The sequence below is a fragment of the Hypanus sabinus genome (assembly GCF_030144855.1).
Source record: "Hypanus sabinus isolate sHypSab1 chromosome X2 unlocalized genomic scaffold, sHypSab1.hap1 SUPER_X2_unloc_1, whole genome shotgun sequence".
Lineage (NCBI taxonomy): Eukaryota > Metazoa > Chordata > Chondrichthyes > Myliobatiformes > Dasyatidae > Hypanus > Hypanus sabinus.
This window is the reverse complement of record NW_026778979.1, coordinates 1,274,057-1,296,787: the sequence shown is the minus strand read 5'-3', so window position 1 is coordinate 1,296,787 and position 22,731 is coordinate 1,274,057. Positions and strand designations below refer to the sequence as shown.

The 22,731-nt window shown below is 46.5% G+C and overlaps 1 protein-coding gene across 1 annotated transcript; it reads right to left on the bottom strand.

Moving 5' to 3' along the window:
• Window positions 1–4,146: 4,146 nt before the first annotated feature.
• LOC132385680 (zinc-binding protein A33-like) lies at window positions 4,147–22,147 on the bottom strand. Its single transcript, XM_059957884.1, has 8 exons — window positions 22,144–22,147; window positions 20,107–20,168; window positions 19,317–19,412; window positions 18,671–18,904; window positions 17,429–17,451; window positions 17,293–17,341; window positions 17,223–17,256; window positions 4,147–5,571 (listed from the first exon to the last, which is right to left on the bottom strand). The coding sequence occupies exons 1-8, from the start codon at window positions 22,145–22,147 to the stop codon at window positions 5,018–5,020; spliced, it is 1,056 nt and encodes a 351-aa protein (XP_059813867.1). The 3' UTR covers window positions 4,147–5,017.
• Window positions 22,148–22,731: the final 584 nt, after the last annotated feature.

Genomic DNA, 22,731 nt, shown 5'->3' with positions numbered 1-22,731 from the left:
GACATTGTATAATTTTTCTGAGTTTTTTTTTTGGATGGACTGTCCAAGTACCGGTCAGCATGTTATGTGTGTGTTTCTATGAGATAGAGAATGGGATCCATCTTCAAATTAACAATGTTTGTATGTGATACAATTACAGGCAGTATTTGTAGCCCTTTATTATTTAATATTATGATGGGAAAATGGGATTCCCTGGGTAAATCACAATATACAGATGACGTAGCTTTATAGATTAGAGGTATTAATCGTAATTTGCAATTAATAGGTCACAGTGGACAGATTGATGAGGATTTTAAGCTTTCAGTTGTTAAAACACATTATGTGGTTTACAAACAGCATTAATAGGCTTGCACTTGATTTTAAATTATATGATTAATATCCTGAGGAAGTGTATGGATGGATAATAAGCTAACGGGGAAGCACCTATCAGTGAAATAATTGATAAATGTAAAGGAGCTTTAAATCTCCTCAGACATCTATGTGGGTATTCTGGGGTGCAACATGATTATGTTATATTATCTGTTCTTGATTATGTCTGTGTGGCTTGTGGATCACTTTCATCTTCAAATTAGAAATGTTTGTATGTGATACAATTACAAACTTTAAGATTATGTTCTGGTGTGGTAATATTATCTCCTGTTTTGGCTTTACTGATTGCAATGGGACAATTGCCCTCAAAGTAACAGAGGTTCAAGTTGATGTCAATATACTGGATTAATTTGCAGGGGCAAGGAAATGATCATCCTGTTAAAGGTGTGCTGGAGGATGGTTGGGGACATCACAAGAAGAGTGTTTTTTTTTTTTGTTTTGTGTGGCTTGGTTCTTACCACGCTGCGAATATGGGTGTATTTGATGATACAGTATGTCCCACTGTAGCTTTCTCCGTAACCCCACCTTGTTTTTTCCAATGACTTCAATTGATTTTATGTTACACGATCGGATTCAGTTCTGCCTGAGAGTCTGTTGGTTCATCAGTATATTCATGAAAGTTATTATCATACAGTAGCCATTTTTACAGATGAATCAAAAGGTAAGTTAACTGGGGATGTTGGTGTGGCTGTTTATGTGTGCCTGAATTGCAGGTAATGATAAAGAAATTACTTATAGCCATTTATCAACACAGGAAGCAGAATTCTTTCCCAATAGGAAATTGGTCCTTATAATTTGTTCAGAATACATTTCGGTTTTGATGACTCTTAAACAGGTCATTCTGGCAGTAGGTCAGATTGACTGTTGGAAACTTGTCAAACGGTATTTCATATATAAAGTTTGATTTATATGTCTGCACATTATGGGCCCTGCACATCACACTGTTGAGGGAAATGATGATGTTGACTGTTTAGCACCAAAAGCTGTTAAATGTTCTGTGGATATAGATCTTCCACTTAGCAAATTAGAAGCTAAAAGGTTGGTAGTGTTAAGAATTAGGGGCTTATGGCAAGACGTAGGATAATGGACGTAAAGACAGACACCTTTCCAGAATACATAAACCTGTTGGGTTTATAGAAGAAGGGCTTAAAACAACTGAAGGAATGATATTCACATGACAGAAATATCCACACTATGCTTAATTATGCCTTGTAACTAATTGGAAAACTTCATTCTGTGTCGTGTACATTTTGTCATTATGAAACCGTCGAAACACATACTATTTCAATGTGAAGCGTACAAGGCTGAAGAAAAATCAAATGCAGTCTTCAGTACAATCTTTGCGAGGGTAGATAGTTCCAGATAAAAACTTAATTAAATTATGGGAATGACTAATTCACCGTTTGAGCTGGAAAAGGCTTGTAATAATTGTGTTAAACCTCAGGAAATGGCATATAGGACCCGGGGGAGCTCAGGACCGGCCGCCCGCAGCTGCTGCTGATTCCCCGGTGTTTCTGTTCGGTTGACAGATGCGGTGAACAAGTTAAAATTAATTGATCGATAATTCTCATGTTGTGTTTATTTCACTCCATAAAACCATAGAACACTGCAGCACAGAAAGCAAGCCATTTGGTGTTTCTAGTCTGTGCGGAAACTTTTATTCCACTCGTCCCATTGACCTGCACCCAGTCCGTAACCCTCCAGACCTCTCCCATCCAGGTACCTGTCCAATTTATTCCGAGAACTTAAGAGTGAGCCTGCATTTACCATGTCAGATGGCAGCTCATTCCACACTCCCACCATTCTCTGCGTGAAGACGTTCCTCCTAATGTTCCCCTAAACCTTTCCCCTTTCACCCTAAAGCCATGTCCTCTCATATTTCCTAATCTAAATGGAAAGAACCTACTCGCAGTTTCTGTCTATATCCCCCATAATTTTGTAAACTATCAAATCTCCCCTCATTCTTCTACGCTTCAAGGAATAAAGTCCTAACCTGTTCAATCTTTCCCTGTAACTCAACTCCTGAAGACCTGGCAACATCCTAGTAAATCTCTGCACTCTTTCAATCTCTCCAACCTCTCCATGGATACCTCATGTCTGAACTTTCTGAACTAACCTCACATGTGGGACCTTGTCAAAGGCCTTACTAAAGTTCATGTAGACAACATCCACAGCCTTTCCTTCACCTACTTTGTTGGTAACCTCCTCGAAAAACTCTTCAAGATTCATTAAACACGATCTACCATGCACAAAGCCATAGTGACTATCCTTAATCAGCCCTTGGCTGTCCAAATACTTGTAAATCTAATCTCTCTGAACATCTTACAATAATTTACCCACTACTGATGTCAGGCTCACTGGGCTGTAATTACCTGGTTTACTATTGGAGCGTTTTTTAAACAATGGAATAACAAGAGCTACCCTCCAATCCTCCGGCACTGCACCCGTGGCTGAGGACATTTTAAATATTTCTGTCGGGGACCCTGCAATTTCAACTCTAGTCTCTCTCAAGGTCCGAGAAAATATCAAGTCAGGCCCGGGGGATTTATCTACCTTTATGCGCTGTAAGGCAGCAAGCATCTCCTCCTCTTTAATCTACAGATGTTCTATGACACTACTGCTTGTTTCCCTTCCTTCCATATACACTATGCCAGTTTCCTGAGTAAATACCGATGCAAAAAAACTGTTTAAGATCTCCCCCATCTCGTGAGGCTCCACACATAGACGACCACTCTGATCTTCTAGGGGACCAATTTTGTCCCTTACTATCCTTTTACTCTTAATTTACTTTTGGAAACCCATCAGGTTTTCCTTCACATTATCTGCCAAAGCCACCTCATGTCTTCTTTTTGTCCTTCTTTTGTATTTTCTTACGTATTCTATACTCTTTAAGTAACTCATTTGCACTTTGTTGCGTCTACCTGCGATACACTTCTCTCTTTTTCTTAACAAGATCACCAATATCCCTTGAAAACCAAGGTTCCCTATGCCTCTTAACTCTGTCTTTAATCCTGGCAGGAAAAATACAAACTCCGCACCCTCAAAATTTCACATTTGGAGGCCTTCCACTTACTGAACACATCCTTGTCAGGAAAAAAAAAATTATCCCAATCCACTCTTCCTAGATCTTTTTTCATTTCTACAAAGTTGGCGCTCAACTCGAGGACCAGACCTATCCTTATCCATAATTAACTTGAAACTGATGACATTATGGTCACTGGACCCAAGATGTTCACCTACAGATACTTCTGTCACCTGACCTGTATGGTTTCCTAATTCGAGATCAAGTATTGCATCCAATCTCATAGGTACCTCTATATATTGATTTAGAAAACTTTCCTGAAAACATTTCACAAATTCCAAGCCATTTAGCTCTATTACAGTTAGGGAGTCCTAGTCAATATGTGGAAAGATAAAATCCCCTACTATTACAACTTCCTGTTTCTTACATCGGTCTACTATCTTTATACAGATTTGCTCCTCCAATTCTCTCTGACTATTGAGCGGTCTATAATACACCCCTATTAGTGTGGTCATACCTTTCCCGTTCCTCAGCTCCCCCCATATGACCTCTGTAGACAAGCCCTCCGGGCTGTCCTGTCTAGGCACAGCTGTGATATTTTCCCCGACTAGTAATGCCACTCCTTCCCCTTTCATCCCTCCCCCTCTATCATGTCTGTAACAACGAATATTTTAATCATGTATAAACCTTAGGTGAGAGGTTATCTTTTTGTATTAATGTATTAAAAATAAATTATAAATTCTACCAATGGAGCCTCTTACTAAAGGATTCATATTCAAAATAGTATCCAACAAATCAGATTCTTGCATATATGGAAACTGGGATAATTATTTTTGTAAAAAATATCTAACCTGAGGATCTTGCAGTAAGTGTGTATGAGAGAGAGAATATTTGCTAATCAAAAGTCATCAATCGACCATCACAAAATAAATGAAAATAAAAATAAATAAATCTGCAAAAGAAAGCAGATCCCCTTAATCACTAAAGATTAAACAAGTTTGGGAGAGAGAACTTAATATGACCTTTGTTAATGAAGATGGTCAATTCTTCTTTGATATGTGCCAATCAGTGTTTAATTCAATTTAAAATTGTTTACTGTTACTATTGAACAAAGGAGAGACTATCCAAAATATTTCCTAACATAGACAATTATTGCAATAGGTATAAAACTGAAGTAGCCACTTTTTCACATATGTTCTGGTCATGTTCTTCATCAAAATCTTTCTGGAAATCTTTATTTTCTACAATTTCTAAAGCTCTGAAAATTAATTTACAACCTAATGTACACACCTTTGATTTCTGTCTATATATGCAGTCCTCGCATGACCTTTAGCCTCCTCCACCTCACTATCTACTCTAACACTCTGGTTCCCCTCCTTCTGCAAGTCATTTTTACACCCCCCCCCCGCTCCCAGCGGAACTGCAAATTTACCTGCCAGGATGTTAGCACCCTCCAGTTCAGGGGCAAAACGTCCCGTCGGAACAGGTCCCACCTTCCCGGGAACAAAGCCCAATTGTCCAGAAACATGAAGCCCTCCCTCCTGCACCATGTATTTAGCTGCACTCTCCGCACATTTATATTTACAGGGACTTTACTCCGGACGCCGGTCCCGGGACACGACCCGTTTACAGACCCGGAGCGGAACCGGAGCAGATTCTCAGCCACTGATTCACATCCACAGTCCGGAAGAGAGGATAAAGTTTCCCCGTGAATTTATTCCCAGTGAAGGTGTGGAGATGGGACATAGTCTCCGCGTTGTAAAAGGAAACTGTCCCGGACTCGTAACTAAGATAAACTCCCACCCTCCCGGGGATGGGACCGGCAGGGAGACGGGCCCCGGGGGAGGTAAGATCACGGGACACGTCACAATCACGATGTAACACGTCACAATACCGCCCGATGACCCAGAACCCGGTCTCCGGACTCAGTCTGACCCATTCCTTCCTCTCCACAGACTCTGCGGCGACTCCCAGACCCCAGAACCGATTCCCCGTCACCTCCACCTCCCAGTAATGTTTCCCCGATGTGTATCCCTCCGATCCCAGCACACAAGGCCAGATTGTGAATCTCTTCCCGGAGTCATGGAGATTCCTCCAGGTCTCGGTCCGTCTCACACTCTTCCGATCCTCAGACACCTCGAGACACGGACCCGCCGTTTCCACATCCAGATTGACAGAGACTGGGGGGAGAAGCAGAGAATTAGAGAGTCCCCGGGGATCGGGGTGGAGACTCGGACAGCGCGGCCCCGGGGATCGGGGGGAGACTCGGTCAGCGCGGCCCCGGGGATCAGGGGGAGACTCGGGCAGCGCGGCCCCAGGGATCGGAGGGAGACTCGGGCAGCGCGGCCCCGGGGATCGGGGGGAGATTCGGGCAGCGCGGCCCCGGGGATCGGGGGGAGACTCGGACGGCGCGGCCCCTGGGATCGGGGGGATACTCGGGCAGCGCGGACCCCGGGATCGGGGGGAGACTCGGGCAGCGCGGCCCCGGGGATCGGGGGGAGACTCGGACAGCGCGGCCCCGGGGATCGGTGGGAGACTCGGGCAGCGCGGCCCCGGGGATCGGGGGGAGACTCGGACAGCGCGGCCTCGGGGATGGGGGGTGGCGGAGTCTGGGACAGCGCGACCCCGGGGATCGGGGGGAGACACGGGCAGCGCGGCGCAGGAGATGGGGTGGGGGGGGGAGACTCGGTCGGCGCCGTCCCGGGGATCGGGGGGAGAATCGGGCGGCGCGGCCCCGGGGATGGGGGGTGGCGGAGACTGGGACGGCGCGGCCCCGGGGATGGGGGGGGGGAGACTCGGTCGGCGCCGTCCCGGGGATCGGGGGGAGAATCGGGCGGCGCGGCCACGGGGATGGGGGGTGGCGGAGACTGGGACAGCGCGGCCCGGGGATCGGGGGGAGACTCGGACGGCGCGGCCCCGGGGATCGGGGGCAGACTCGGGCAGCGCGGCCCCGGGGATCGGGGGGAGAATCGGTCGACGCCTTCCCGTGGGTCGGGGGGAGAATAAGGCGGCGCGGCCCCGGGGATGGGGGGTGGCGGAGACTGGGACAGTGCGGCCCGGGGATCGGGGGGAGACACGGGCGGCGCGGCCCCGGGGATGGGGGGTGGCGGAGACTGGGACAGCGCGGCCCGGGGATCGGGGGGTGACTCGGGCAGCGCGGCCCCGGGGATCGGGGGGAAAATCGGTCGACGCCTTCCCGTGGGTCGGGGGGAGAATAGGGCGGCGCGGCCCCGGGGATGGGGGTTGGCGGAGACTGGGACAGCGCGACCCCGGGGATCGGGGGGTGACTCGGGCAGCGCGGCCCCGGGGATCGGGGGGAGACACGGGCAGCGCGGCGCAGGAGATGGGGTGGGGGGGGGGGAGACTCGGTCGGCGCCGTCCCGGGGATCGGGGGGAGAATCGGGCGGCGCGGCCCCGGGGATGGGGGGTGGCGGAGACTGGGACAGCGCGGCCCGGGGATGGGGGGTGGCGGAGACTGGGACAGCGCGGCCCGGGGATCGGGGGGAGACTTGGACGGCGGGGCCCCGGGAATCGGGTGGTGGGGGGAGACTCGGTCGGCGCCGTCCCGGGGATCGGGGGGAGACTCGGGCGGCGCGGCCCCGGGGATGGGGGGTGGCGGAGACTGGGACGGCGCGGCCTCGGGGATCGGGGGGATATTCGGGCAGCGCGGCCCGGGGATCGGCGGGGAGACTCGGACAGCGCGGCCCCGGGGATCGGGGGGAGACTTGGGCAGCGCGGCCCCGGGGATCGGGGGGAGAATCGGTCGGCGCCGTCCCGTGGGTCGGGGGGAGAATCGGGCTGCGCGGCCCCGGGGATGGGGGGTGGCGGAGACTGGGACAGCGCGACCCCGGGGATCGGGGGGTGACTCGGGCAGCGCGGCCCCGGGGATCGGGGGGAGACACGGGCAGCGCGGCGCAGGAGATGGGGTGGGGGGGGGGAGACTCGGTCGGCGCCGTCCCGGGGATCGGGGGGAGAATCGGGCGGCGCGGCCCCGGGGATGGGGGGTGGCGGAGACTGGGACAGCGCGGCCCGGGGATGGGGGGTGGCGGAGACTGGGACAGCGCGGCCCGGGGATCGGGGGGAGACTCGGGAGGCGCGGCCCCGGGGATGGGGGGTGGCGGAGACTGGGACAGCGCGGCCCGGGGATCGGGGGGAGACTTGGGCAGCGCGGCCCCGGGGATCGGGGGGAGAATCGGTCGGCGCCGTCCCGTGGGTCGGGGGGAGAATCGGGCTGCGCGGCCCCGGGGATGGGGGGTGGCGGAGACTGGGACAGCGCGGCCCGGGGATCGGGGGGAGACTCGGGCGGCGCGGCCCCGGGGATGGGGGGTGACGGAGACTGGGACGGCGCGGCCCCGGGGATCGGGGGGGGGGGGTGGACAAAAGCGGGTGGAAAACTAATGTCTCCCCAAGGGTTTTACGCTGGCCGGAGAGCAGAGAGACCCCTGGCGTTTGACTCCTCAGACAGGGGAAATATCCTCCCTCATTCCTGCCTGTTGACCCCTGAAAGAATTTTGTGTTTCCATGAGATCTCCTCTCATTTTCCGAAACTGGGAACAGAGAACATAGAGCAGTACAGCACAGGAACAGACCCGTCATACAATGTTCACATTCATTTGTGAGTGGGAAGTGGGGCAGTGTGATGGTTTGAGACAGTAAAGGAGGTGATAATGGGAACCAGTAAGGGAGAGATGAATGGCAGATTGGACCAGGAGGGGGAGGGGTGGAAACCCCGTAGGTGAACTGTGTATGTAGACGTAATGAGAAGATAGAGGGGGCAAAGATGGCAGATGAGGATGACTTTGTCCCCTTTCCCACAACCCATGCCCCGCAGGCCCTCATTAGGACAGATGTCAGAGAGATCCGGCGAGACCCTTCATCAGGACCTGTGTAGCTTGGATTACCAGCATCTGCAGATTTTCTCCTGTTTGATTTTTAAAGCGGAAGTTAATAAGTAAACTTCTTGATCGTATGGGGAGGAGGCCGGAGAATAGGATTGAGAGGGATAGTAAATCAGCTTTTCTGCTAAACTCCGGTGAGTACAGGCCCAGAACCATCTAACACGCCTCATATGTTAACTGTTTCATTCCTGGAATCATTCTTGTAAATCTGCTGGAACCTCTCCAATGCCAGTACATGTTTTCCGATAGAAGGGAACCAAAATTGCTCACAATAATCCAAGTGTGGTCTGACCAATGCCTTATAAAACCTCAGAATTACATCCTTCCACTTGTATTCTAATCCTGTCGAAATGAAAGCAAACATTGAGTTTGCCGATCTTACCACTGACACAAACAGCAAGTTAACCTTCAGGGAATCCCGCACAAGGACACCCATGTCTCTGCCTTTATTCCTTCGACCAAAGTCATACCTGCCTAAGTTTGTACCTGTCAAACTCTACCTGTGCTACAAGATTCTTATTCCGTATACTGGTGCATTCAAATAAGACCATAAGACAAAGCAGCAGAAGCCGGCCATTCGGCCCTTCGAATCTGCTCTGCCATTTTATCATGAGCTGATCCATTCTCCCATTTAGTCCCGCCCCCCACCTTCTCACCATGACCGTTGATGCCCTGGCTACACACATACCTATCAATCTCTGTCTTAAATGACCTGGCCTCCACTGCTGCAAGAAATTCACAGATTCACCACCCTCTGGCTAAAAAAATTTCTTCGCATCTTCGCCCTTCAATCATTAAGTCATGCTCTCGTACTAGACTCCCCCACCATGGGAAACAACTTTGCCACATCCACTCTGTCCATGCCTTTTAACATTCGACATGTTTCTGTGAGTTCCCCCCTCATTCTTCTAAACTGCACGGAGTTCAGTCCAAGAGTGATCAAATGTTCCTCATATGTTAACCCTCTTATTCCTGGAATCATTCTAGTGAATCTGCTCTGAACCCTCTCCAATGTCAGAACATCCTTTTTTAAATAAGGAGCCCAAAACTGCACACAGCATTCCAAGTGAGGTCTTACCAGTTCCTAAAAGAGCCTCAACATCACATCCCTGCTCCTATACTCTATTCCTCTAGAAATGAATGCCAACATTGCATTCGCCTTCTTCACCACCGACTTACCCTAGAGGTTAACCTTAAGGGTATCCTGCACGAGCACTCCCAAGTCCCATTGCATCTCAGAACTTTGAATTCTCTCTCCATTTAAATAATAGTTTGCCCGTTTATTTCTTCTACCAACGTGCATGTCCATACACTTTTCAACATTGTATTTCATTTGCCACTTCTTTGACTATTCTCCTAATCTATTCAAGACTCTCTGCAGACTCTCTGTTTCCTCAGCACTACTGTCCCCTCCACTTATCTTTGTATCATCAGCATACTTAGCCATAAAGCCATCTATTCCATAATCCAAATCGTTGATATACAACGTAAAAAAGAAGCGGCCCCAACACGGACCCCTGTGGAACACCACTGGTAACTGGCAGTCAACCAGAATGAGATCCTTTATTCCCACTCTCTGTTTCCTGCCTATCAGCCAACGCTCTATCCAGGATATGTAAATTTCCCATAATTCCATGGGCTCTTATCTTGTTTAGCGACCTCATGTGCGGCACCTTGTTAAAGGCCTTCTGAAAATCCAGATACACAACATCTACTGCATTTCCCTTGTCTAGCCTACTTGTAATTTCCTCAAAAAATTTCAGTGGGTTTGTCAGGCAGGATTTTCTTTTAAGGAAACCATGCTGAGCTTGGCCTCCAGATACTCAGTAACCTCATCCTTGACAATTGACTCCAACATCTTCCCAACCACCGATGTCAGGCTAACAGGCTAATTTACTTTTTGCTTCCTTGCCCCCTTCTTAAATACCAGAGTGGCATTTACAATCTTCCACTCCGCCGGAACCATGCCAGAATCTATTGACTTTTGAAAGATCATTGCTAATGCCTCCGCGATCTCCACAGCTACTTCCTTCAAAACACAAGTGTGCATTCCATCTGGTCCTGGAGATTTATCTACCCTTAGACTATCCAGCTTCCTGAGTACTTTCTCTGTCGTAATTATGACCGCGCACACTTCTCTTCCCTGACACCCTTGAGTGTCCGGTATACTGCTGATATTTTCCTCAGTGAGGACAGATGAAAATACTCGTTCAGTTCCTCAGCCATCTCCTTATCTCCCATTACAATTTCTCCAGCATCATTTTCTATCGGTCCTATATCCACTCTCACCTGTTTTTTACTCTTTATATACTTGAAAAAGCTTTTAGTATCTTCTTTGATATTATTTGGTAGCTTCCTTTCATAATTCATCTTTTCCCTCTTAATGGCCTTCATGGTTTCCTTTTGTAAGCTTTTAAAAACTTCCCAATCCCCTGTCTTCCCACTAATTTTTGTTTCCTTGAATGCCCTCTCCTTTGCTTTTACTTTGGCTTTGACTTCTCTTGTCAGCCACGGTCGCAACGTTTTTCCATTTGAAAATTTCATCTTTTTTGGATTCTCGCATAAACTCCAGCCACTGCTGCTCTGCCGTCCTCCCGCTAGTGTCCCTTTCCAGTCAAATTTGGCCAGTTCCTCTCTGTCTCCACTGTAATTTCCTTTACTCCACTGCAATACCGACACATCGGATTTCGGCTTCTTTTTCTCAAATTTCACAGTGAACTCTATCATGTTACGATCACTCCCTCCTAATGGTTCATTCACCTCAATCTCTCTAATCACCTCTGGTTCATTACACAATATCCAATCCAGTATCTCTGATCCCCTAGTGGGCTCAACAACAAGCTGTTCTGAAAAGCCATCTCGTAGACATTCTACAAATTCTCTCTCTTGAGATCCAGTGTCGACCTGTTTTTCCCAATCCACTCGCATGTTAAAATCCACCACAATTATCATAACACTGCCCTTCTGGCAAGCCTTTTCTATTTCCTGTTGTAATTTGTAGTCCACATCACTGCAGCTGTTAGGAGGCCTGTAAATAATTGCCATCAGGGTCCTTTTACCCCTGCGATTGCTCAGCTCAACACAGAAAGATTCTGCACCTTCTGATGCTATGTCACCTCTTTCTAATGATTTAATATCATTTCATACCAATAAAGCCACGCCACCCCCTCTGCCTACCTGCCTATCCTTCCGATACACCGTGTATCCTTGGACGTTGAGCTCTCAGAGACATGCATCCTTTAGCCACGTCTCAGTGATGGCCACAAAATAATACCTGCCAATCTGTAGCTGTACGACAAGATCATCCACCTTATTCCTTATGCTGTGTGTATTTGAGTATAACACCTTAAGCCCAGTATTTGGTACTTTTTCTTTTGTTTGCACTGCAACCCATCCCAGTGGCTCCAAATTTGCTCCATCACCTGCCTGTCCTTCCTGACATCTTTACTGCTCACTATCTTAGATTTATTTCTGCTTTCCCCCTCCTCCACTCTATCATTCCGGTTTACCACCCCCCTGCCAAATTAGTTTAAACCCTCCCTACCAGCTCTATTAAACATTCCCGCAATGGTTCAGGTGTAACCCGTCCTTTTTGAACAGGTAATACTTCCCCCTGAAGTATTACCAATAATCCAAGAATCTGAAGCCCTGCCCCCTGCACCAGTCTCTCAGCCACGCATTCATCTGCCTGATCCTACTATTCTTGCCCTCTCTAGCACGTGGCACAGGTAGCAATCCTGAGATTACTACCCTGGAGGTCCTGCTTCTCAGCTTCATTCCTAACTCCCGGAAATCTCTCTTCAGGACCTCCTCCATTTTCCTCTCGATGTCATTGGTACCAACATGTACCAAGACAGCTGGCTGCTCGCCCTCTCCCTTCAGAATATTCTGGAGCCGATCCGAGACATCCTGTACCCTGGCACCTGGGAGGCAGCACACCATGCGGGTATCTCTACCAGGCTCACAGAATCTCCTGTCTGTTCCCCTGACTATGGAATCCCCTATGACTACCGCATTCCTCTTCTCCCTCCTTCCCTCCTGCACAACAGCGCCAGACTCCGTGCCAGAGACCCGGTCACCGTGGCCGTCCCCTGTCAGGTCATCCCCCTCAACAGCATCCGAAACGATATACTTGTTGCTGAGGGGGGCAGCCACAGGGGTGCTCTCCACTCTCCGGGCATTTCCCTTCCCTCTCCTGACAGTCACCCAGTTTTCTGACCCCTGTAGCCTATGGATGACTACCTCCCTGTAGCTCCCGTCTATCGCCTCTTCATTTTCTCTAATAAGCAGTAGGTCATCAAGCTGCAGCTCCAGATCCCTAACACGGTCTCCGAGGAGCTGAATCTCGGTTCACCTGGTGCAGATGTGGCTATCAGGGAGGCTGGAGGTCTCCCAGGATTCCCACATCTGACACCCTGAACAAAGCACTAACCCTGCAGACATGCTACCTAATTCTACAGGAATGAAACAAAGAAAGATAGGTCTACTCACCCACTTACTTCGGCAAGCACACGGACTTTTTAAACCGTTAGCTAATGTGCCCTGCTGTTCCCCCGTCCGTCCAGGCCGATTTGCCAAGGGGAGAAAAAGAGTCGGTGCCTCGCTCTCGCCTCTTCCCGTTACCGCCTAAGCCCGTTGAGCCAAAGCCCTACACTCTGCTGCCACCCACTCCGCTGCCCGCTGTATAGGGTGGTCATCTTTTTTAAACTCTCCGCGCTGTCCTGCGCAGTCTCGCCGTTCTTGTACGCAAAGTTTTTTTAAAAAACTGCCTTCCTTTAGAATTTAGCTCCCATGCCGCCCTTCTTGTCCCAATCTAAAAAGAAACCTTCAGTCCTGTATTCATCAGCCTATTCCACACTGTCCACATGAAATTCAGCAAGGCCTTTGATGTCGATGACAGACCACACTTGGAGCATTGTCTGCATTTCCGGTTCCCGAATATGGGGAGGATGTCATTACACTGGACAGGAGGCTTCAGGAGGACGTTACCAGGACTGGGGGCTTGGGTTAAAAGCAGAGGGTGGATAAGCTTGGGCTATTCACCTGTAGTGTAGGATGTTCAGGGTTGACCCCTTATCGAGGTAAATAATTCATAAGGAGCTTAAATAAAGTTTCTTTTTCCAAGAACTGGGAGCACAGAACCAGAGGCCTCAGACTGAATGTGAGACGGGAAATTTTTCTGAGTGGTCTATCGGGTAACATTCTCATAGAGAGGGAGGTTGGTAAATGGAATTTGCCGTCAGACACTGTAGAAACAGGTAAAAATAAAATATTTTAAAATAAATTTCGGCTGGTACACAGATGGGAAATGGTTAGAGGAATGGTGGGGGGAAACACACACAAATGGGCCATGCTCAAGAAGACATCTTAGTCTTGCAGATTGATGAAGTGGGCTGTGAGTTCAACATCCATCAACATTCCTGAAGAATCTCACCCGGGAGTCTGTCTGTGAAGTGTTGATGTGACGTCACGTCAGAGGGCAGCTCAGTGACACAGAACAGACAGGCTGGGTAAGGACGGCAGATTTCAATCCCAAATGGGAATTTGTGCCTATTTCTGTGGCCGTGTGTCACACTCTGATAGTATATCCGTGTGTGTGTGTGTGTGTGTGTGTGTGTGTGTGTGTGTGTGTGTGTGTGTGTGTGTGTGTGGGCGCGCGCGCGTGTTGATTGTGCTAAATATCCGTCTGGTGCGTATACACATTGAAGGAGAGTGTGCACATTGAAGAATTTGTATGTCACAGTGAGTCATCACATGTCTGGTGTGTGTTGACAATGTGTCACACGTGATTGAGTTGTTTAAATCAATAAATGACTGTCGCTGAAGAGATTGGTTTCCAGGTTACTGAGGGAAATAACAACGTACATTGCTGAGGCTCTGACTACAATCTGCCAATCCTTCCTGTGTGTGTGTGTGAGGGAGCTTTGCCAGGCCGGTTATGCTGTGTGTGCTTCTCCCGAGATGAAATCTTGACCCATGTCAATGCTTGTTGGTGTGTCCGAGCTCATTCTCTCAACACTTCAATGTAGTGGTCTGATCACCAAGGCATAGGAGCAGAATTAGGCCATTTGCCTATCGAGTCAGCTCTGCCATTCAATCATGGCTGATCCTTATTTTTCCTCCTCAGCCCCACTCCCTGGTCTTCTCCCCGTAACCTTTGATGCTGTGTCCAATCTGGAACCTATCAAGCTCTGCCTTAAATACACTCAACAAGTTCCACAAATTCACCAGCTGCTGGCACAAATTTCTGTTTTAAATAGACCCCCCCTCTATCTTGAAGCTGTGCCCTCTTGTCCTGAACTCCACCACCATGGGAAACATCCTTTCCACATCTACTCTGTCTAGGACTTTCAACATTCAAAAGGTTTCTAGGACTTTCAACATTCGAAAGGTTTCAATGAGATCCCCCCTCATCTTTCTAAATTCCAGCGAGTACAGACACAGAGCTATCAAACGTTCCTGGTATGATAACCCTTTCATTCCTGGAATCATCCTTATGAAATGAACCTTCTGCAATGCCAGCACATCTTTTCTTAGATGATGAGCCCAATATTGTTCACAATACTCAAGGTGAGGCTTCATCAAATCCCTGCTCTTGGATTGAATGCTAACATTAGGGTTTAACCGCAGATTAAAATCCAGGAGCAACAGCCTCCAGGACAGCTTCTTCAACTAGGCCATCAGACTGATTAACTCATGTGGACACAGCTGTATTTCTCTGTTATATTAACCAGTCTGTTATGCATATTATTCTTCATAAATTGCACATTGCACATTTAGACGGAGATGTAACGTAAAGATTTTTAATCCTTATGTATATGAAGGATGTAAGTAATAAAGTCAATTCAATTCAAATCAATTTCTTGTTTATTTTTTTCATCTCAATCATTCTTTCGGTTCCTCTCTGTACATATTTAAAAGCTTCCCAATCCTCTGTCTTCCTGCTAATTTTTGTTTAGTTGTATGCTCTCTCTTTTGCCTTTACATTAACTTGTCTTCCCTTATCAGCCACGGTTTTACTATTATGCCATTTGAGTATTTATTTATTTTTGGAATACATCTATCCTTCACCTTCCTCATTTTCCCAGAAACTGACACCATTTCTGCTCTGCTCACATCACTGCCAGCATCTCCTTCCAATTTGCTTTGGCCAACTCCTCTCTCAGACCACTGAAATTTCTTTCACTCCTCTGAAATACTACAATTTCAGAGGATTTTGAAATTCAGATCTCCCCCCACCTCGTCACTGTCTCACCCCCCACCCTGTCACTGTCTCACCGCCCACCTCGTCACTGTCTCACACCCCCACCTCGTTATCTCCTTATCAGATTTCAAGTTGAACTCAGTCACGTTGTGAGCTCTGCCTCCTAAGGTTTCTTTTAACTACTCACCTCTGGTTCAATACACAACACCCAATCCAGTAGAGCTGTTCCCCGAGTAGGCTCAACGACAAACTGCTCTAGAAAGCCATCACATTGCATTCAACAAACTCACTCTCTTGAGATCCTTTATCAACCTGATTTTCCCAATTGACCTGCATGTTGAAATCTCCCATGATTATCATAACTATGTCCTTTTCATCAGCCTTTTCTATCTCCAGTTGTAATCTGTGGGCCTCAACCCACTGACTGTTGGGAGGCCTGTATATGACTGGTGTCATTGTCATTTTTACTTTTGCAGTTCCTTACCTCAACCCACAAGGATTCAACATCCCCCTATCCTATGTCACATCTTGCAGCTGATTTGCCAGCAGAGCCACACCACCCCATCGGCCTTCCTTTCTTCCTCCGATACATTGTGTAATCTTGAACATTCAGCTCCCAACTACAACCATCCTTCAGTCACGATTGCGTGATGGCCACAACATCATACCTGACAATCAATAATAGTGCAACAAGATCATCCACCTTATTTCTCATACTCCATATATTGAGATATAACACTTTGTGTACTGTATCTGCTACCCTTTTTAATTCTGCATCCCTAATGCACTGATACTCACCTTGCTAGCTGCAATTTTCTCATCACATCTGTCCATCCTATCTGACAGTTTGACTGCACGCTATCTTTGCATTTTACCATCAGTTCTATCGCTTCACTCCACTTCCAACCCCTCACCCCACCAAATTAGTTTAAACCCTCCCCGAGAGCTCTATCAAACCTCTCTGTGAGAATATTGTTCTCCCTCGGGTCCAGGTGCGACCCATCCCTTTTGAGCAGGTCATTCCTCCACCAGAAGAGATCCCAATGATCCAAGAACCTGAATCCCTGCCCCCAGCACCATCTCCTCAGCCATGTTTATCTGTCAAATTATCCCATTTCTACCCTCACCAGCAATCCAGAAATTACTACCCTGGGGGGTACTGCTTCTGAGCTTTCTACCAAGCTCTCCAAATTGTATTTTCAGGACCTATTTGCTTTTACTTCCAATATCATTGTCCCAAAATTTGCCAAGATATCTGGCTCTTTTCCCTCCCTCTCTAAAATGCTGCGGACCCAATTCGAGGCATCCCTGACCCTGGCACCCAGGAGGCAACAAACCATTCGGGTGTCCCGTTCACATCAATAGATCCTACTGTCTGTTCCTGATACCTGCTTTTATTCCCTACAATATTATCGTTAGTATTAAATTCCCAGTTCCTCTGGTTGATCCAAACACATGTCCTGGTGTGTTAGTGCATTGTGCCTGGGATCAGGACACAGTGGTTCATCTGCCAGTCCCGTGTATTGGTTGTATTGTGACCCTGTGCTGGTGTGTCCAGGGGTCTGACATCTCCAGCTGACCATGTGACAGTGATGCCTCCCAGTTAGTGGGGCAGATGTGGAATAAACTTCAGTTCCCCTTCAGCCCAGTATTACAGACAATCTTTGCCTCAAATTGGAACGAAATTGAGCTTCATAAACAAGGGGAAATGAATCTTTGTAAGTTTTACCTCGATTAATAGCATCAAGTGATTCTCTCAGCACTGTGTTCAATAAATAGAGGTGATCGAATTTTTCAACCGGTAGGGTCTCATCTGTCACTGCCAATTCCTGGACATTGTCATTAATCCTGTAAATATTAAACTGCTGGTTATAAATTGCTATTCTGAACTACTTTACAAATCCATTCAGGGTTTCAGTAAAGAGCGTGTCCTACCTGCTGTTCCGACGAGCTTCCTCCTGAAATAAATAAAACACAAATCTGATTAGACTTGGACTTACTGTCCACATCCTGAACTTCATCCAAATCATTACAAGGTGTTGAAAATTCCAACTCCCACAGTCACTCACACACACAGACAATACAGAACCATGGGGTAAATTACAGGGAAAGTTTCTGAATGTGAAACCATTACTGAGAGGATGAAACGTACAGGGAAGACAGGACAGGCTGTGCATTTTCATCTGGATATGACGTCAGTGTGATAGGATCGAGGAATTTATGATCAGTGATGTATGTGATTGTGTGCGGGTGGAGGAAGTACCTCTATTTATGGGAAGACTTGTGGGGAGATGTAATTCCAGATGGATTTTAACAAATTCCACAATAAATTTTGTGAAGAGGATGAGGAACTCAGTGCCACAGGAGTGGCTGAAATGGAACAGCTGAGATTGACTGTAATGGGGAGGCTGGATAAACACGTGAGGGACCAGGGAGTTCATGACACTGTTGCTGGTTGTGGTGAGTAGGTGGCAGGAGGATTGTGAAGCAGGGAAATTGCGAGGAGAAAATGGGCCGAATGGCCTGGATATGTTTTGAACGATTGAACGTTATCTGTAAAAGTAAAGAGACAATAATAGTTTCCCTAATTTAATGGAAACCGGATACAGAAGATAAGTCTGATGTGTGGGTCAAATTCTTTGTTCTCACTGATTGACAGAGAGACCCTCACACCCACCGCACCAGACACACTCACAGCCTGTGACTGGAAATGGGAGTTAATGAGAGTTTTAGAGGATATTTAATGAGGAATTAAGGAGACAGTCAGCAGCTGTATGTTATGATCAGAGTAAATAATTTCAGAGAGATTTGCATTCTGTCCTGGGATGTACAGAAGTTGTGGAAGTCCACTTTTGGGACAATAGACAATAGGTGCAGGAGAAGGCCTTTCGGCCCTTCTAGCCAGCACCGCCATTCACTGTGATCATGGCTGATGGTACACAGTCAGTACCCCGATCCTGCCCTCTCCCCATATTCCCTGACCCCGCTATCTATAAGAGCTCTATCTAACTCTCTCTTGAAAGCATCCAGAGACCTGGCCTTCACTGCGTTCTGTGTGAGGTCGCCAGCAGCGGCAATTGATTTGTTAGAATTGGCTTCGGTGCTGTGTTTATTTCAAATAGACCACTGTTCATTTAGTGCCCTTTGACAGAAACAAATTGAAATATAATCCCTCACCTTGAGAAACATCACACTATCTTTTTGATCCATCTGTTCCTTTAACTTAGTGATTTCTTCCTGAATAATCCTTATATTCTCTTGAATCTTCCAATGATTTTTCTCCATTGGTTTGAGAATCCTCTTCTCTTCTTCCCTGAGATCCCTGAGTAAACTCTGCTCTTTCTCAGTGATAATCTGGCGCAGTTCAGCAAACTGGGATGTGATGTGGGACTGAACACTGTGTGACTGTTCCTGTCGAATGAAAGGTGAAGATTAATATACTGCATTGCTGTGCTCTGTTTCCTTTTGTCGTTCAGTTCGGTCAATTGGAGTCCATGCTACTTCTGAAAGCATTCCCGTTAACACCATTCCCTCACCTTTTCATGAAACCTACTCTCACTGATTGACCCGTAAACTCCCATCTGATTCACACACACAACCTTCCCACCTTCACAGGGTCAACGGTAATTAGCCATTCATCGGACATGTCATTGGGATGTGTCGGAGTCTCTTGTGGCCATAGGGAGAGCATGCAAACGCCACACAGACAGCAGCAGAGGTCAGGATCGAACCCAGGTCACTGGAGCTGCTCTACTCGGCTATTCTGCATTAAAGGGAGCAAAACTCGACAGTAAAATCAGAAATTCCGCTCAGAAAGCCTCACCTGAACTCCGGATATCTTCTCTTTCTGTTGCTGCTCCTTTTCCTGGAAGTCTGATTTCTTTTTTGTGAGAGAGTCTAAGGAAGATTTTAGCTGATCCTGGAAGTCAGTGAGTGAAGGAAATGGAAACAAAGATGCATCAAAAGAAACAGGTGATCAAACCCGATTATCACACAAAATGCCAGAGGAACTCAGTGAGTCAGGCAGCATCTATTCAGGGGAAATAAAACAGTCGGTGTTCCGGGATGAGACCCTTCATTAGGACTGGGAAGGAATGGGACAGGACCCAGAATAAAAAGGTTGGGGATGAGAATCCGCCGACAGGTGACGGGTGAGACAACGTGAGGGGAAACGTGGGGGAGGGTGATGAAGTGAGAAGCTGAGAGGGGACAGGTGGAAGAGGTAAAGGGCTGGAAAAGAAGGAATCTAATACGAGAGGACATTCGACCATGGAAGCAACGGGAGGGACTGGGCTGTTTGCGGCCCTGAATAGTGACGAGGGAGGAGGTTAGGAGTCAGGTGTAGCACTTGTCCCGCTTGCAGGTGTCAGTGTCAGGAGGGAGATCAGTGGGGAGGAGCGAGTGGATTAGGGCGATACAGTACGGGAAGCGCGATCCGTATAGAGAGCGGAGAGTTGCGGGGTGCGGCGGTTGGCTGTGGGACAGGTAGGTGCTAGAATCCCGTTGGATATGGCGGAAGTTGCAGAGAATGATGTGTTAGTTATAGAGGCTCGTGCGATGGTATGTAGGACAAAGGAAATATGTTAAGTATTAAATTAACGTTTAGTTTTTACCGTGCAGATTTTAACAGCTCCTTTAATCGGCCTGAAGCAGTGCTCTCTGTGTTCCTCCGCCACTGCACAGATCACACAGATCAGTGTCTTGTCCGTTTCACAAAACAGCTTCAGTTCTTCCTCATGTTCCTCGCAGTGACGTTTACTTTCCTTCCCTTTCGGATTCAGGTTTAGATTTCGAGCTTTTTCAGCCAGATTTGCTAAGGCCCGATTCACCCTGAGGGTGCGGTCAGCAAACTCCTCTCTACATTCCGGGCAGGAGTTTCTCTCCTCCCTTTCCCAGCACCGTGTGATACAAGAGCGACAGAAGTTGTGTCCACACTCCAGTATAACCGGATCGATGAAGAAATCCAGACAGACGGGACAAATTGCCTCCTCGCTCAAACTCTCGGCCTTTCTTTTCGAAGCCATGTTAACTCCAGCACTTGCTTATTCAGAATGCTTTCACGTTCAGGGAGCTGCTGATCCTCTGCAGTACCGCGATTGTCCACTACGCGCGCTGCAGACTCGGGGAATCAAACAACACACACACAATGCTGGCGGAACACAGCAGACCAGGCAGCATCTGTAGGGAGAAGCACTGTCGACGTTTTGGGCCGAGACCCTTCGTCATGACAGCTGTTGTGGTATTCCACCCTTTCCTCAGAGTAGTCCTTTCTTTTTAAATCTTTTTATTGATTTTAAGCAAACATAAATGAAACATGAATACAAAGAGCTTGAGATAACATAATTAATAGGTTAAAGTATAAATACAAATAGATGATAACAACCTCCCAAACTCATAGTGGTTACAAAAATTGGAGAAAATAAATTTTAAAAGTTCTAACCGACATGGGCCATTGCATTATATCACTTACACACAGTAGGATCAATAACTCTGCACCTCCACCCAAATAATATAGGATATTAAAAGTAAGGTTTCGGAAAAGTAAGTTTAGCTCATATGAAAATGTTGAATAAGAGGTCTCCAAATTTCTTTAATTTTAACTGAAGGGTCAAAGACAACACTTCTAATATTTTCTAAACTCAAACAAGAAATGGTTTGAGAAAACCACTGAAATATAGTTGGAGGATTAATTTCTTTCAATTCAATAGGATAGATCTTCTAGCCATTAATGTAACAAATGCAATCATCTGCCGGGCTGGTGGAGGGGGGGGGGTGAAATAAATGACTATTATCCACCATTGGTAAACTGAAAGTTGTAGTAATAGGATGCGGTTGCAATTTGATATTCGGAATTGTTAGAAATAATACCAAAAATATCTTTCCAATAATTTTGCAAACAGGGGCAAGACCAGAACATGTGGGTCAATGAAGCAACTTCAGAATGACATCTGTCACTGGTTCGATTAACATAAGAATAAAATTGAGCGAGTTTATCCTTGGACATGTGAGCCCTATGAACAACCATAAATTGTATTAGGCATGTTTAGCACAAATAGAAGAAGAATTGACTAATTGTGAAATGTTCTCCCACTGCCCTGTGGGTATAAGTAAGTGAAGTTCTTTTACCCAATCCTTCTTAATTTTTTCTGATACTCCTGGCTGTATTTTCATGATTATATTATAAATGATGGCTACTAAACCCTTCTGGCAAGGATTCGAGCCTGATTTTTTTCTGTAATGTCCATTGGACACAATTTCAGAAAAGACTAACATTCAAGAAATTTCTAACTTGCAAGTATCTAAAAAAAATGAGTTTTAGGCTGGACAGCTGTTCAAAGGACAGAAAACTGTTATCTAAAAATAAATCAGAAAAACATGTTATACCTTTTGTTTTCCATAACACAAAGGCCATAAACTCAATAACACAAAGTCCATAAAAGAGGGCTGGAAAAAAAGTTAGATATAAGATGGCTTGATAAGATAAACTTATTCAAGCCGAAGAATTTAAGAAATTCAAACCATATTCTTAATGTATGTTTAACTATAGGATTAGTTATTTGTTTATTCAGTTTAGATAAAACAAAAGGAGGCAAAGGTTCTAAAATAGAAAACAATGAGAAGTCTTGTACAGATTTACACTCCAAATTTACCCATTGTGGGTAAATTTACCCATTACACCAATTCTCGTGTCCAAAATATTAACTATCGGATGTTAACTGCCCAGTAGTAAAATCTTAGGTTTGTCAAAGCCAGAAAACCTTCCTACTTAGGCTTCTGTAAATATTTCTTACTTAATCTAGGATTATTATTCTGCCACATGTATGAAGACATTTTGCAATCAATAATATCAAAAAACGATTTAGGAATAAAAATTAGTAATGCTTGGATTAAATATAAAAATATGGGTAATACTATCATCTTGATAGTATTAATTCGACCAACCAATGACAGAGATAATGGGGACCACCTGGTAACAAGTTGCTTGATTTGGTCAATTAAAGTTAAAAAAATTAACTTTAAATAAACCCTTATGTCTCTTGGTAATTTTAATACCCAAATAAGTAAAATGATCTGTGACAACTTTAAATGGTAAGTGTTTATAAATTGGAATTTGCATATTTAATGGAAATAATTCACTCTTATTAAAATTCAGTTTGTAGCCAGAAAAGCTACTAATCTGAGCAAGCAAGGATGAAATAGCAGGAATAGATCTCTCGGGGTCAGATACGTATAGAAAC

Bases quoted from the DNA above. Each gene is read 5' to 3' on its own strand.
- LOC132385680 (XM_059957884.1), bottom strand. The intron at 18,905-19,316 runs GTGAGGCTTTCT...TTCATTCGACAG, and splicing joins AGAAGATATCCGGAGTTCAG to GAACAGTCACACAGTGTTCA. The intron at 17,342-17,428 runs GTAGGACACGCT...TAATATTTACAG, and splicing joins GAAGCTCGTCGGAACAGCAG to GATTAATGACAATGTCCAGG.